A 17338-nucleotide genomic window follows, 5' to 3' on the forward strand; every position below is an offset into this window, starting at 1 on the left:
TTCCAAAGAATTAAAGAAGAGGAAAGGACTGATGGGAGAGAGAGATGGAGGAGCAGAAGAGTTGAATGATTAAATTCATTAAAGATTTCCAATTAAATTCAGCTCAGACATTAATTCCATGACCATTAGTTTTGGAGAGTCTCTGGTGACAGGCTGTCCATTCATTACACTACACTTTTTGATATTAAACACTGATATGATTTTTAATACATCATGCTTGCAGTGCCAGCTGTGGTGTTGAAATCAAATGGCATTAGATCAACAGCTTTGGTTATTGTGTATATTTTATTATATTATGTATATTTGAGAAACAGCAGAGTAAAGACTGAAATACATTTATATTTATTCATTCATAATGACTTGCACTGGATTCAAGGTATAGACTTGTACCATATAGTGGTTAGTGTCACTAACTACTTGGCTCAGTCAGCTTGAAATATACTTTTTAAGAAATTTAGCATAAGTGCGTGATATCATACAGCGGTTTTTGAGATTTCAGAATTTCTTAAACTTGCACGACTTAAAATAGCTGCCCCAGTGCATTAACTAAGATGGGGTGGAATTTGAAAGAGTACTGAAAAAAAAGTAAATGTACCATTACTTTAAAAAAAAAAATGTGCTGTGAGAAGAGTAAAAGGTACTTGTCCAAAAAAATTACTTAAGTAAGAGTAAAAGAGTTGTTTATTTATTACTCATGCGTAATGAGTACTGAGCTGCGGATTCCCCCCCCCCCCCCATCCCATCCCATAATAAACACTGTACACTGCAATTTAAAAATGTACAAAACACTGTACAGACTATTATTCACATCCTCTTTTACTATTTGTCAGAAAGAATGAAGAATATTATATTCTTTGCGCATCTCTCTATATCGGGGTGCCTGGATGGACTGTCCTGCAGAGTTTAGCTCCAACTTGCCTCAACACACCCGCCTGTAAGTTTCTGGAACGTAAGTAAGACCTTAATTATTTGTTCAGGTGTTTAATTGGGGTTAGAGCTGATTTCTGCAGGACAGTGGCACTCCAGGAGCTGAATGGACTCACTCTATCCACATTATTCCTATGCCCCATGACGCTTTGCGCAAATTATGGGTGTAACTTCTGTTAAGCTGTAAACAATCAGTGAAAGACTAGCTCTATGGACGGAATAATATCTATTTTTTAAACTGTGTACAATGACATTAGATTATTCTACTCACCCTTCAAACATTAAAAGGACATTTAAAAGTGTAAAAGCATCAAAAACGTACTTTCAACAGACCATGAAAAACCCCAAAAGTGTGAATCTTTCCACAGCAAAATTGGACGGTTAAATATCACTGTGGTAATCTGTATTATCTAACAAATGTTGCTTTAATAATAATAATAATAATAAAAAGATTTACTTCAGCGTTGCGTCATACTATTTCAAAGTGATTTCAGTAATTTTGACAGATAATACATTGTATTTACCTGTGAAAACAAACATGGAAAGAGGCGTGAGGATTTGGGGAGAAAAAAAAGAGAGATTCTTCAAAGAGCTCTTGCCATTAGGGTTGGGCCGATGGACGATATCATGATGTTTAGCCGGCATCGCTATCCCCCCCAGGTTTCCAGGGTGACGCGTCATGCTTGGCACGTGATTCACCACAGCCAAAATAGCGCTGAATGACAGATGTAGCGCTTTTATTTATAAATATTAACAAACTTGCTTACCATGTCATCAACTATCTTCTATTCCGATTCTCAAATATGTGTAAGTGAGTTTGTTTTGTCGTTTAAAAAACCTTTATTAATGATCTTGATCTGTAACGTGAGATGGGCGCCGTGTTTGGGCAGCAGTTTAGAGATTCCTGTCTGTTGGATTTATTACAGCACGTGAATTCATCAGTTTCTCCCGAAATACATGAAAGTAAGTGGCCGGTGAACTGGGAGAAAAATAATTGACTTTATAGATATTTACACTGTGTGTCTGATATGAATAAAAAATGTTGATAAATGTATTTGAATGGGTTGTTATTGCTGCTTCCATAGACACCATTGTGTATTTTACTAACCTAACCCTAACTATAAATGTATTTTTTTTGCTATAAATTATATGTATTTCAATGTCTGAAACCTAAAATAAACATTATGTGGTTAAAAACACAGAACAGTTGTGGTATAGCCTATGACAAGCGCTGAGCGTGTCTGTCTTTGGCTCAGCGCCAGCCACAGCGCGAAAGCACAGTTTGAATCTGGCAGTGATGTCACGTCACTGCACATTCGCTCCTTAGTGCTCAGCTGGCTTAGGGCCATGGTGGAAAGGACCCTTCGGGTGGCCATGCCGGAGAGCACCCTTTGGGCGGCCATGCCAGAGAGGACCCTTCGGTTGACCATGGTGGAGAAGATCCTTCGGGGGGCCATGCCGGAGAGGACCCTTCGGGCGGCCATGGTGGAGAGGACCGTTCGGGCAGCCATGGCGGAGAAGACCCTTCAGGTGGCCATGGCGGAGAAAACTCTTCGGGCGGCCATGCCGGAGAGGCTCGGCGGGACTGACGTGAAGTGTAGGCTCGGCGGGACTGACGTGAAGTGTAGGCTCGGCGGGACTGACGTGAAGTGCAGGCTCGGCGGGACTGACGTGAAGTGCAGGCTCGGCGGGACTGACCAGAAGTGCAGGCTCGGCGGGACTGAAGTGAAGTATAGGCTCGGCGGGACTGACGTGAAGTGCAGGCTCGGCGGGACTGACGTGAATGAGCTCAGGTTCGGCTGGACCGACGTGACGAAGCTCAGGTCTACCGAGGCTGACGTGAAGCACAGGCTCTGCAGGGCTGACGGGGAGATACTCAGGACTGACATGAAACTGAGGCTTAGTGAGGCTGACGTGAAGAACCATAAGAGCCTGCACTTCACGTCAGTCCCGCCGAGCCTGCACTTCACGTCAGTCCTGCCGAGCCAGAGACTGCATTAAAGTCTATTTCTTCAGGACCTTGGAGGAGGAGAGGAAATGGTGATTCTGGTGGGACGATCTCGGCGGGACGAGATTCTGGCAGGGCGGTCTTGGCGGGATGAGACTCCGGACCGGGGATGAAGACCAGAGGCGTGGTGAAGGAGATGGCTGGAGAAGGTGGTTGAGTAGCAAGGAAGGTGGCTGGAGATGGTGGTGGAGTGAAGATGTCATCTTCAGCCTCACCCACGGTGAAAGCTGATTCACTCAACACCAGCATAAGATCCAGGTACTGGACAAAGTGCCTGGGATTGCCGAAGCTGGAGCTTGCTGGTACAGATGGTTATCCAGTCCGCCCCAAAATACTGTTTTTAGGACTTCATCTGTCCAGTTTAACCCATTAAATACTTCCAGGAATCCGGAGACATATTCCTCGATCGGGTGGCCTTCCTGGAAGTAGTTCACCAGTAGAGAGATGGGGTTCAAAGGGATGAGTAGAATTCCCATGTTTATTTTTCTTTTCAGTCACTTTTTTGGTCGGATATTCTGTACCATAGAAATCCACAGAAGACGAGGATGAGGGTAACAAATTTTATTTACAATAACTAAAAGAAGCCAACAATGTGAAACAGTATGTTTGGCGCTCAACACAAACAATAACCGACACCGAACATAGAACAGAGAGGAACTTAAATACACAGACTGATGAACACAGATTAACAGAACCCAGATGACACAGATGATAATTGTTTGCAGGTGTCGGTGAAGGGGAATGGGGTGCAGGTGTGGACCGAGGAGGATGTTGGGAGTTGTAGTGCAGACAGGGATAAACGCTAGACAGTGATGATGACAGTGAATAATGACAAAGACGAAGAACAACTAGGTGGTGAATGTGACAATAACATGTCACATTAAAATACCAAGTGTTATGTTATTCTCATGTCATTCTTAAATAAAATGTGAAAGAAAACTGATAGCTCATTGAGTCAAACTGACGGATAAGCTTTATTTGTAGGGCAGAAGTGCCACCCATAATTCAAAACGCAGTATGCTCATCAGGAATAAGGTGGATATGTTCTAGTAAAGGAATGGGAGTGGGATTTCCCCGCATATGAATGTGGCGCTTGCAGGAGTTATTAAAGGCCCACTGAAGTGCCTTGAAATGCACAGCATTAAGCAATGCTTGATGCAATTTCCACTGAAACAGGAAGACATAACGGGACATATCAACCAGCTCCTCCCTTTTTTTTAAAATAGCCAAAAGTGTTTCATTTATATCACAGCTTAGCCAGAGCCTACCCAAACAGCTATGCAATTATCACTTTGACATTTCAAAAAGTTCATAAAGAGATCGTAAAAAGAATTCATATGAATTCAGTGTTTTAGTCCAGCAAATTTTCTTAAGAGACTTGATTGCTTAATATGATGAACAGATTTAATTTCGTCTTTTATTCTCATACAAACATTGATCAGTGAACATAAACAGAAGTTCAACCGAACCTGCATGACAAATCTCATTGGTTCTTGCTGAAGCTCAAACGTGCTGCATAACATCTCATTTGTTCTCGAATGTCAAGTGATGCTGGAGCTTCTGTTTACCACAACTGATGTTGATGAATAAAAGCCTAAATTAAATCTGTTCATATTATAATGTGATCATGTCTCTTCAGAAAATTTGGACTAAACTGCTCAATACTTATGGATTAGTTTGACAATCTCTTTATGAAGAATGTTTGCCCTTTTTTAATTGGATACAAAGGTAATATAATACAAAATATAGTTTTATAAATGTACTTTAAAAAAAAATTTAAATTTAAAAAACTTTGCAGGATTTACAATGCTGATTAAAATGGCATCACAGTCTGTGAAAAGGGTCGATGTAGGATCCTCAACATTTGTGCGCATTGTCATGGTGGCGTAGAGAGAACATTGCGATGAGTGTTTAGAGGATACACTTTAATTGCTCTTCATCAACAGCCTATCCACTATAATCACCTCCTGCAGTTACCATGGGAGTAATAGAGATAATGCAGCTGCCTCTCATAGTTATGAGGTCATACTGATATCCTGAGAGGGGATAATGGGGTGTGTGATAGTGACCATGACAACATACTCCATGAGGAGGAACACCTGGGATTTTAAAAGGATGTCCAACATTCAAATAAAGACACACACACACACACACACGCACGCACGCACGCACGCACGCACGCACGCACACACACACACACACACACACACACACACACACACACACACACACACACACACACACACACACACACACACACACACACACACACACACACACACACACACACACAGATCTCGTTGAGACCATATGGTTTGAGACCCTGGAGGTGGGGACAATAAAATATCAAAGGCCTGCTGCTGTTTACTGGACAGGTGTGACAATCAAAAGAAAAAAAACCCCCGAAATGCCGCATCTCATTAGTTAAATCAATGGTGAAATTAAAAGGAAATCATGTTTACATTGATCCTCTGATTAACAATTCACAGTGTGTGCATGTTTGTATTGAATAAAGACAGACCAAATGAAACTGTAACCATTGCATAGCATCTTTTTAAAGTTGACATGAAATATAAATTGATACCATTTAATTTTTTAATGCAGTCCTGTCTTGTAATCGATTTGTTGATAAAATATTGTTAAAATAATCAAAATAACACATTTTCAGTCTTAACCACGTTTTCCAATTAATCCAATATCATGTTGCACTTGGAAATACGTCACATTTCAGAACAAAATGGATTATGAGTGGATTAATTGTATAAAATTACCCATAATGCTTTAGAACAATGCTGTAAAGTATATATCCTTTCATTACTACATGCTCTTTTGAACATTTCAGGTTGTGTCATTATGATAGTACCACTACTCTGCTATCATTTCTTTCTTTTTATTTTGTACCACTTATATCAAGGTAACTTGGCCAACTGTGTAACTAACCTTTAAAGTATCACAAAGGACTAAGGAATGAGTCATATGATTATTGTCAGTATGTTATTTTTCTATTTCATTCACAAGGTGGGTTCATAAAGCCAGAACTCTATCTTATGCACAAAAACTGATCAAATCCATCTCTTTTCTTATTCATATTTCACTGTAAAGCCCAAATTTGATACCAAATGGCTTATTTTACTTTTAAATTCTTATGGAAGGGAGAAAAACACACAAGGGAGGAGAGGAACGCAAGAAAAGCTCTATAACTATCAATTCCTTGACTCAGTTATGAGACAAGAGATTCAGTCTGCTCTCAGCCTCTTAATAATTTGTGTGTTGTGAAAATAGCCGAAGTGGAGAACACCTTAATGTCACAAATGGAACATGAATACCAGCAAAGCAGAACAGAAAAAAGGTCTGAAAATATTAAGAAGGAAAAAAAAAGACTTAACTGTTTAAAAGCCAAGCTTCCAAACACAAAGATCATGGTTTCATATCCATATAATGAGCAAAACTCATTAGCAGCTGTAGAGCTGTAGCACTCTGTGGGCAATCACTGTAATGTACATCCATTTCATTCAAATCGAGTCTCTATCCAGATGGATAAAGATGTTTTGAGATGGTCAGCGTCTCTCATCTTCAGTCGTCTAGAGGTTTTATGTGCTCTCTTGGCTGAAATACGATCTGTTTTTGTAATGTAAAATTGGCAAGAGGTCTAATACTTACTGGAGAACAAATCTGTTACTGTTAAGCGAGGCATGGCTTCTTTTTTTTTTGCAGCTCAAGGGCAGGGGCGGATTGGCCATCGGGAATACCGGGAACAGTCCCGAACGGCCGGTCCATTTCAGGCCGAAGACCGGCCGGTGGTCAAAGAGTTTTATTTTATTTTATTTATTTATTTATTTTTTTTTTTTATGATACGCGACCGGCCTAACCGGCCACTGAGCTGCAGCGGAACACTGTGTGTGTGTGTGTGTGTTTCAGACCGGGCCAAGCCAATACTTTCAATCTGAGGGGGGATACGAGCGGCCCCTCCCAACTTGGACTGATTCTCGTTTTTCCTGACATCCGATTTGCTCAAACTAGGCGCCGATCAAAGGAGTTTACTTTTGGTCATGTTAGGCGGGTTTGTGTGAATGCAACAGAGACGGACGGTAAAAATGGTGAAAAGAAGGAAAGAAGCGAAAGAAATGGGTGGGGCCGAAAAAATAAGAATTAGAAAGAAAAAAATGTTGGCACAAGAGGCAGCTAAATGCTGCAGTCATATTGATGAGGAGGGAGAGAAGGATGAGGAGGAGGAGAAGGGGGAGGAAGGAAAGCAGCAAGAGAAAGAAGAGCAGGAGGATGAGGAGAATGGAACCAGTACAAAAGCAGTGACAGGTACAGGGGCAGTGTGCAGGGCTGGGTTGCCAATCATATTAGGCATATCAATCAATCAATCAAAGCTTGATTAAGGACACACACACACACACACAATAGAAAAATACAGAACAATATTACATATTTACATGATAAAATGGCAATAGTTCCACATACTAGATAATAACCTGACTGAAGCACAGATTTAATTAGAAAAAGTATTATTCTTAGTCATATTTATTGCTGATATTCTTCTCATGTTGTTCTCATCTGTACAATCAGTAAGCAGAGGCAGCGTCCAGCACAGGGGAAGCTGAGCCAGGGAGAATTGAAAGTGAGGACACACACAAATCTCTATTGTATGGGACTGCAGTATTTGAGTGGGTATTTGTTAGTTTTTGTAATTATTTTATCACTCCGACTGACTGTACACATGACATGCTGGTAGTTAGCAGTATACTGTGACTTATGTGTTCGAGATTAGGTTTTGCTGACCTGATTGTGTTTAGTGCAGTGGTAACTTGCTTAGTCAGGTGTCATCCTAAAATTTCTTGAATGTCTTCAGTGTAATCTGATTCTCTTTATACAATAAAAACACAATTAGAATTAAAATAACTGCAAAAAAATACTTCTGCTCATGCGCCAAGGTCACTCGCATAAAAGGCCTCTCCATCTTAAAGTCCCAGGCTTAATTTCAGTCCCAGTACGTCCCTGCTCAAGGGCCAAATTCATCTCTTCATCAAACGCTTATTATAACATTAAATGAAAGTCAAACTGATCTTAGGTCAAGGCAGAATGAAAACTTATTTCAACTTCCACTGATGGATTCAAATGGAACATTTGCTGAGTAATTCTCTAGGGCCGGATTTCCAAAACATTCCGAATAAAATTCTTTTTAACTGCTATATCAAATTAGATGTGCTTAAGAAAATATTTGAAGAATTGCACTTTGGAACATTGTTACTTCTTTCTTAAGAAGGTTTTTTTGTGATTCTCGCCCTGGTTACCAAATAACAACATTGTCGAAATCCCTCTAATCTATTCTTCCCATGATTAAATATATTCCAAGTTATAAGAGATCAGATTCTATTAACATTTGGATGCTTTTTATAGATTGTTTATTAATTTACACATGAAGTGAAATTTAGTCATATATTTCAATTTCTGTCTTTCTGATGTGTTCTCATTTCAGATTAGCAAGCAGCACCTTCAGACAGTGAAAGAACGTTTCCTGGCCTTCCTGAATGGAGAGACTCAGATTGTAGCCGATGAGGCCTTCATCAACGCTGTTCAAAGCTACTATGAGGTTAGGCTCATTTTATTCATCAATGCAACAAGTCTGGATTTACACTTCCAGTGGATCTCAAACTAGCTCATCCATCATGTTAAACCCAACCCATACAATGCTGTTCAAAAGTTGGGGTTGGTAAGATTTTTATAAATGTTTTTGAAAGAAGTATTCTCACCAAGGATACTTAATCAATAACATCGAAAAATCAGTAATTGTGAGATATAATTACAATTTAAAAACCTTTAAATATATTTTTTTAAATAATTTATTCCTGTGATAGCAATGCTTAATATTCCAGCAGTCATTACTCCAGTCTTCAGTGTCACATGATAATACTTCAGAAATAAAATAATATAATAATTATTAATTTCAGTTAAAAAAAAAACTTACTTTTGAATGGTAGTGTACAGTATGTATCAGATATCTCTTAAAGGGATATCTCTTTGTAAACCCCCTATTAACTTTAAGTAATACTTACTAATAAATAAATCCTAGATGAAAAATATGCATGGAAATAGGGTATTTTTGCAATGGCATTAGCAAATAAAAATGCTTTTTCACGATTGTTGCACACCAATAAGTGTCATTAAAGAGTTCTGTGTCGGTTGTTTAAAGCCGAATGTTAGCAAAGTTAGCAAAACACAAACAGCAAAGAAATGCCTTTTTAAGCCACATTATATTTAAAAGGGCAAAAGTTATTTTGAATGGTGCTGAAAGTCTTGCTTAGGTACCACTTGTTGACTTTTGAGGAAATCTTACCGAATCCTTTGTATTTCACATTAATATAATGCAGTTTATAGGGGATTGTTTAGAAATGTTAAGCAGTTTGCTTAATGCTGATTTGATGAGCAGAGTAATCTATATATGTGCATGTATTGAATACACAAATAAACTGTTGCAATCAACCTGTTAAATGTTTGAAGTTACTGCAGCCCAAAATGAAAATAATACAACCCCAAATCAGAAAAAGTTGGGACATTTTGTAAAATGCAATAAAATCAAGAATCTGTGATTTGTTCATTCTATTTAACCTTTTATTAACTGACAAAAGTACAAAGAAACGTTTTCCATTGTTTTCACTGACCAACATAATTGTATTTTGTAAATATGAACAGATTTTGATTTTGATGGCTGCAACACACCCCAAAAAGTTGGGACAGAGACCAAATAAAAGTGAAAAGATTATCCAAATTAGATTATCCAACTATTTTGAAACAGTCCACAAGCTGGCAGGTGAATTGGTAATAGTTGAGGGTATCGTGTTTGGGTGCAAAAGTGCTTCTCAGTCTTTTTAAGCAAAGATGGGTCATGGCTCATCACTTTGTGCCAAATATCATGAGAGAATTGTCAAACAATTAAAAAATCCCATTTTTCAATGCAAGATTGCAAAGATTTGATGCCTTTCATCATCTTCCATACATAATATTGTCACAAGATTCAGGGAATCCTGAGAAATCTCAGTCTGTGTTGGGTAAGGCAGTAGACCTCTGTTGAATGTGCGTGACCTTTGAGCCCTCAGATGGCATTGCACAAGATACAATCATGCTACTCTGTTAAATACAGACACATGTGCTCAGGAGTAATTTGGAAAACCGTTTTCACTGAACACAGTCTGACGCTGCATCAAGAAATGCCACTTGAATCTCTGTTACGCAAGTAGAAAGCTTTACATCAGTTCTATGTGGAGATGCCGGCGAGTTCTCTGGGCCTGAGCTCATCTCAGATGGTCTAGAAGACAGTGGGAATGTGTGCTGTGGTCAGATGAGTCCATGTTTCAGCTTGTTTTTGGGAGAAAATGGACATCGAGTTTTCAGTCCCAAAGACGAAAGGGACCAACCAGACTTTCACCAGCGACAGGTGCAAAAGCAAACATCTGTCCTGGTATTGAGGTGCATCATTGCAAACGGTATGGGTAACTTGCATTATTGTGAAGGTACCATTGACATAGAGGCATATATTTGGATTGTACAGAGACTGACATAAACTGCCATCAAGATGACATCTTTCCTGGGAAGCAAGACAATGCCAGACCTCATTCTGCACGTGCTACAACTGAGTGGTTATCTGCAGTCCAGATATGTCTCTTATGGAAAATGTATGACCCATCATAAAAAGGAGAATCAGGCAACAATGACCACATACTGTTGAGCGGCTGTCTTGTATCAGACAAGATTGGGCAAATATTCCACTAGCAAAACTCCAACAATTAGTATCCTCAACCCCCAAATGATTAAAAAGTGTTATTTAAAGGAAAGGTGATGTGACACAGTGGTGAACATGTCTCTGTCCCAACTTTTTTGGGGGGTGTTGCAGCCATCAATATCAAAATTTGTTCATATTTACAAAATACAATTATGTTGGTCAGTGAAAACATTGGAAAACGTTTCTTTGTACTTTTGTCACTTAATAAAAGGTTAAATAGAATTAACAAATCACAGATTCTTGATTTTATTGCATTTTACAAAATGTCCCAACTTTTTCTGATTTGGGGTTGTAAATGCTTGCAAAGGATTTTATAAAAGTTTGTCTTGCTGGTAAATAAGTAATCTCAAAGTGATACATAATGGTATTTAAGGTGATATATAATCTTTTATGACCTAGAAAATGTGAATTGGGAATAAATTGCAGCACAGGATAGAGTACTGGGCGTAAAGGAGATTGCTCTCAGTATGGGTGGTAATTTAATGAGGTGAATCTAATGAGCGAAATGCCTTTGTATTCTGTCACAGCCAAAGCCAGCTTTTTCAATTCAATTAAACCCTGATACTCTTATTGAATTTGTGCTGGATGTTCCCTCTCTGTCAACTCATCTCCCCTGCTTATCCAGGCACGTTAAGGGAATTGTGTCCACTGAAGAGAGGTAGACTGAGGTAAAAAAATATGATAAGTGAATGGTGAGAGAATAGTGAAAATAAAAAGGGGGAAATAATAGATTATTAAATAATTATAACCTTTAAGCCCTTCTACACACTGTCAGTCAGGTTCTGCACTCCCAGATTCACACAAAATGTGTCTCGTTATTAATCAGGACTCGACTGTGCACTGTATGACACTGGGAAAATCTTGTCTAATTTAAGACAAAGTATTTTTCAAGTGTCTTGATCACCATTTAACAAGGTTGCGTTGACCTGCAGCCAACGCTTTTGCAGCCAGAAAAAATTGCTATGCTTGGAACGAAGAGAAACCGTCCTGGCTTCTGATTTTCTGAGTTTAGATCACACTTGAATCTGATTGATTGTTTCAGCAAGTCTATTTACATTTTGTTGGTTGTTTGTTTTAATAAGCATTATACCATAAAATTAATCTGAAAATGTATATACAATATGCATTTGTATACATACAAAGGAAATGATTGTGGCACAAATGAATGTTGAGGTTCATTTTAGTACAACCCAAATTGAGAATATGTAAATCTGAATATAATGTGCATTTTTAAAACGAACACTACATATATTTATGATATATAAATCTATTAAAAAGGACAATAACAGCATATATCCAATAATGAGCCTCAAGCAGCTTGCTGTTGCTATGGTAACTTCCTCTGGCGAATATAGTGTCTGTTTGTGAGTATCTATTTTTTATTCGCGAATGTGTCTTTAGCTTTTTTGTGTACTGAAACATTTAAAATCCTAGTTTGAATGTGTTTGTATACTTTAAAACAAAATCTTACGGACCAAAAATAGTTGAACAGCAGTGTATACACAGTATATACTTATAATTGTTTATAAGACATTAATAATTCAGCAAGAATCTGTTAAATTGATCAAAAGATCAAGCTTCCTATTTCAAATAAATGCTGTTGTTTTGAACCTTCTAGTCATCAAAAAATCCTCAAAAATGTACAGTATATATAAAAGTATCATAGTTTCCACACAAAATACTAAGCAGGGCAACTGATTTCAGCATTGATAATAATAAGAAATGTTTTTGAGCACCAAAACAGCATATTAGAATGATTTCTGAAGACTGGAGTAACGGCTGCTGAAAAATATACTAAAATAGAAAACAGTTGTTTTACATTGTAATTTCACAATATTACTGTTTTACTGTATTTTAAATCAAATAAATGCCTGGTTTATTACTGTAACTAGATTTATCTTTGATCACAGATTTTCCTTAAAAGCGACCGTGTATCGCGCATGGTGCAAAGCGGGGGTTGCTCGGCCAGTGACTCCCGTGAGGTCTTCAAGAAGCATATTGAGAAGCGTGTCCGCAGCCTGCCCGAGATCGATGGTTTGAGCAAGGAGACGGTCCTCAGCTCGTGGATAGCCAAGTTTGATACCATCTACAGGGGAGAGGAAGACCCACGCAAGCAACAGCAGCGCATGACAGCCAGCGCTGCCTCTGAGCTCATTCTCAGCAAGGACCAGCTGTATGAGATGTTCCAACAGATTCTTGGAATTAAGAAGTTCGAGCACCAGCTGCTGTACAATGCTTGTCAGGTAAGCTGGGAACATTTATGCAAGTCTGTTCAGTGTCAAGGAAGTGCACACTAGTATCTGATACAGGATATGGAAAAAAATAATAATAATTATGGGAGTCTGGGTTTGGCTCTGTAATCAGATTTTTTCCATGCTTTTCTCTTTTTTTTGGTTAAGATGACTAAATCCAAAGCACTCTGCGAGAGTCGGCTTGAAAGAAAGAGTAATTATGTGTTATTTCAAATTGCTTGAAACTGGTCTAGAAAGCATCTGCAGTAACCAGAAAAACACCTGTCAGGCTTCCTGAGGAAAGGTGACAGTGACTTATCTGAGAGGGTGTGAATTTGCAATTCATCCTTCAGTTAGAAGATTTTTTTATTAGACCTGCTTCAGAAATGTGCACATTTCAAACTCAAGTCAGAGGGTTGCCCACATTGACATGAAGCGTATTGGGCCTTATTTTAACGATCTAAGCGCGTGGTCTAAAGTGCACTTAGGGTGTGTCCGAATCCATTTCTGCTAGTTTAATGACGGGAATAATGGTTGGTGTGCCCGGCACATGGGCTAAAAGGGTTGTCCCTGTTCTCTTAATGAGTAATGGGTTTGTTTTGGGCCGTAACGTGTAATAAACCAGTCAGAGTCTCATCTCCCTTTTCCATTAAAAGCCAGTTGTGCTCACGCCATGGCGGATACACTATTTACATGGCGGAATTTGCAAGCTGAAAAACTGAACGCTTCTCTAGCGAGGAAACGGATTTGCTCGTGCGCGAGGTTAAAGTGTGAAAGGAGACCATATATGGGACAAAGTGTACTCGCGTTATGGACCTGCCTATAGGCGCACATTACTATTGTGCTTTTTAAATAACAAAAAAAAAATTATTGCGCCATTGACTAGACCAGGTTTCAGTTTGTCAATATTGACCAACTGAAACCTGGTCTAAAGTCAATGGCCCGATATTTTTTGTGTGTTTTCAGACTGGTCGTTTTCAGACCATGGGAACACAAATTGGCGTAAACGCATCTGCTATTTAAACACACCTGGCGCTGCATTGCGCGGGGTATATGATACGGCCTATTGACTATGGAATCAAGAATTCACACTCAGTCCACACTCGATTAGGGTTGGGTGATATGGCTAAAATCTTAATGGGGACCTATTATGCAAAATTCACTTTTGCATGGTGTTTGGACATAAATGTGTGATGGCAGTGTGTGTACACAACCACCCAGCAGTGATAAAAATCCACCCACTCCTTTTTTTAAAATCCCCATAAATCATAAGCAGTGTCTCCCAACGACCTGTTTTCAGAATGTGGCTTTTGTGACGTCACTAAAGCCACAGGCCCCGCCCACGAGTGTTGACAGACACTGCCGTTCTAACAGAACCGCCCTGATCGAGTTCACAGTGAGTTGAGAGTTGTACACATCCGCCATTGCTGCACTGACGAGAATGTCTCCCAAGCGTTGTCGGTGTTGTGTAGCTGGATGTATTAATCCACATAGCTCTGTTTATTTACTGGAGCGATAGGCCTAACATTATTGATCTTGGCAGTAATGAAAGTGAGAGCGCGCACTTTATTACAGTTCTATAACTTTATTATTGTAGAGTTGTTTTACGGATATACAGTTTACTAGTTTATTAAGCACCCCCTGAAAAGGTGTGTATAATATTTGTTTACTGTTAGTTGTAACTAGTGTTTTTTGTACTTCGCTGTGTATGTTGATAATAATGAAAGGGAGAGGGAGAGAGTTTATGGATAATGCTTTAATGCGGACTTCTTTTAACATTACAGTGTTTATTCAGCTCTTACAGTGATTTTCTAAAGTGAAATTGACGCTTCATCTTTTGTGTGATGTACAATAAACTTCATTGACCTCATCAGTATATTTTTACAACATTCGGACGCGGTCCGCTACAACATGCTTGTACTAATAGTGGATAAAAGAAAGATGGAAAAACAAGTTATAACCGTAATTAAACTAGACTATACCTGTTCAGTCTCCATACAGCATATATTATCTGGCTCTGTGGGCATCGAAATGAACACGGTTACTGAGAGTTTATGTTTTGATATTATCATTCCGTGAGATGAGAGATTGTCCTGACACACGTCCTGCGAGCTTGTGAGGCTCTGCCCTCTGGGCCGGCAGCAGCTGCTCATTTGCAATTAAAGGGATACACAATAAAACGGTGCGTTTTTCAGAGCCTCAAAAATACCCAACAGAAAATTATCTGTTGGGTATTTTGAGCTAAAAGTTCAAATACACACTCTGGGGACATCAGAGACTTATTTTACATCTTGTGAAAAGGGGCATAAAAGGGCCCCTTTAAATCCTGATATGAGTAATTTTATTTCACGATAACAATATATATCATTTCATAGTTATTGAGGTTTTTATGATATCAAAATGTTTGGTACCATTACAATTTCATAATTCTTGTCACCAATTTCAATATCACAAAAAAGACAACCTCAATACCTCAAAAACTACAATAGAACAAACATACATACATAAATTGTATAAAGTAATCAAATTTTACAAAAAAACACTTCACTTCAAGTCTTCAATGTGTAAATTAAATATACATTTATTTTTAGTTACAAAAGTGTTCCCGTCAAGAGCAGTTTGAGATTTTTCTCTCTTTTGTTGTTTGATTGACATTAATGACACAGACGGCATCAGTTATATTAGGCTGCTGTCACTTTAAGACCGAATGCACGGATCCATATGTCCACTACACATGCATTTTCTTTCTCACTGGTTTACATTCACTTAAGAAATAAACGACTGAATATGAGGATATTTGCAAAGATGTGCAGTATGCATTCAAGCCTAATAAAGCAGCAAAAAGCACGTCTCTCAGACAGCGCACAGAAACCATCTCCTTAGACACTGCGCACATATAGCGAAATTAGTTCTCTTTCATTGCTTATTGCACTTCAACAGTTACAATTTCTTTTTGATGAATTATTGAATTGCCTTTGAAGGCAGTATTGACTATTCCAAAAGGTATACAACCAAATTAGTAAAATAATTAATCAATCAAATATTATATCACCTACCCCTACAGTAGGTCAAGTCACCTTTATTTATATAGCGCTTTATACAATACAGATTGTTTCAAAGCTTTAGAGTCACTACGTTCACATGCAGCCATTTTTGGGTTATGGTCGGGTTAAGGTCACTATTCGGGTTTTTGAAACATTAGGAATAACCGTTTACATGCGTGAGCAAAGAGAGTTTCTCCTGTATACATGGAATTGCAATATCCCGATGTAAACGGCGACGCACGGTTCATTTCCGATTCTTCTTCCTGTATCCAAAGACAACAACAACAGCAGCAGCACGCGGATAATTAATAGTTCGGGGCAGATAGCGATCGCCTTTGTTTGCGCTTTGGTGCTGGTACTGACCTCGCTCCAAAAGTATCCTGTGCTGCGTCTCGTCATGTTTACTTCCGGTATACTGCACGTGGGTTTTGGTATGCGCCGAGAAGTTCCTCTACTCAAAAGACCAAGATTCCTTGCGAATAGAACATGCGCAGAACACAAATTACTCTGGGGATATGCCAATACGCATTTACATTACCAAAAATTCGGGTTAGAAAAGGGGTACCCCAGGTATCATATCCGGGTTTTTAAAATCCGGGATATGAGCATATTCGGGTTTTTGCCGGTGTTTACATGGCCGTGCGCGACCGGGTTATTCCTAATATTCCGGTTTTGAACGGGTTATTGGCTGCATTTAAAAGTAATCAGTGATAACAGGAAAATTATACATTTCAGCTGAAGTCAATTCAGTGTTGATTCCGTTCCGTTGTAAAGATCAATAATTATTGAATTAGTTCATTTAATTTACAAAGCAGTTCTGCAAAAAAAAGAAGAAAAGAACAAAAAAAGTCATCATCCAACTCAGTTCAGTTCTCATACAGCAGTGTCAGTAGTCAGATGATTAATATTGTTGAATATTAAGTGTCCCCAGCTAAGCAAGTCAGCAGTGACAGTGGCAAAGATCCCAAACTCCAGCAGGTGACAAAATGGAGAAAAATATATTGGGAGAAACCAGGCTCATTTGGGGGGGGGGGTCAGTTCTCTTCTGCCCAACCAACGAACACGTTGTCATTATGATTCAGGCTGCATCACAAGTCAGAGATCAGATCGGGAGCATTCAAATACTCATCCAGTTCCATTTGCTTGAAGACTGATTCATCACGCCAGTATGGAGCTGAAGCTGGTCATAGGGTGTGTGCGGAGGACCTGTCTGATTCTTGTGGTCTTTGCTGAGGATCTGTGATGATGGCTGTTGTGTCGACGAGACCTTCACAGGGGATTCTCTAGTAGACACTGTCTCTTCTGATATTCATAGCTTTGTTGTGGTCTTATCTAGGTGAAG

General features: G+C 39.0%; 1 protein-coding gene across 8 annotated transcripts in view; it reads left to right on the forward strand.

Moving 5' to 3' along the window:
- Positions 1 to 17338, forward strand: part of cadpsa (Ca2+-dependent activator protein for secretion a) — a 151228-nt gene that overhangs the window by 17493 nt on the left and 116397 nt on the right. For all 8 annotated transcript variants that reach the window (XM_077203229.1, XM_077203231.1, XM_077203230.1 and 5 more), the window contains exons 3-4: positions 8421 to 8534; positions 12632 to 12964. In XM_077203229.1, the coding sequence (XP_077059344.1) occupies positions 8421 to 8534; positions 12632 to 12964 (447 nt within the window). The remainder of the gene's footprint in view (positions 1 to 8420; positions 8535 to 12631; positions 12965 to 17338) is intronic.

The sequence above is a fragment of the Siphateles boraxobius genome, unplaced genomic scaffold, assembly GCF_051911475.1.
Source record: "Siphateles boraxobius isolate OS27281-9 unplaced genomic scaffold, OSU_SipBor_1 5, whole genome shotgun sequence".
Taxonomy (NCBI): Eukaryota; Metazoa; Chordata; class Actinopteri; order Cypriniformes; family Leuciscidae; genus Siphateles; species Siphateles boraxobius.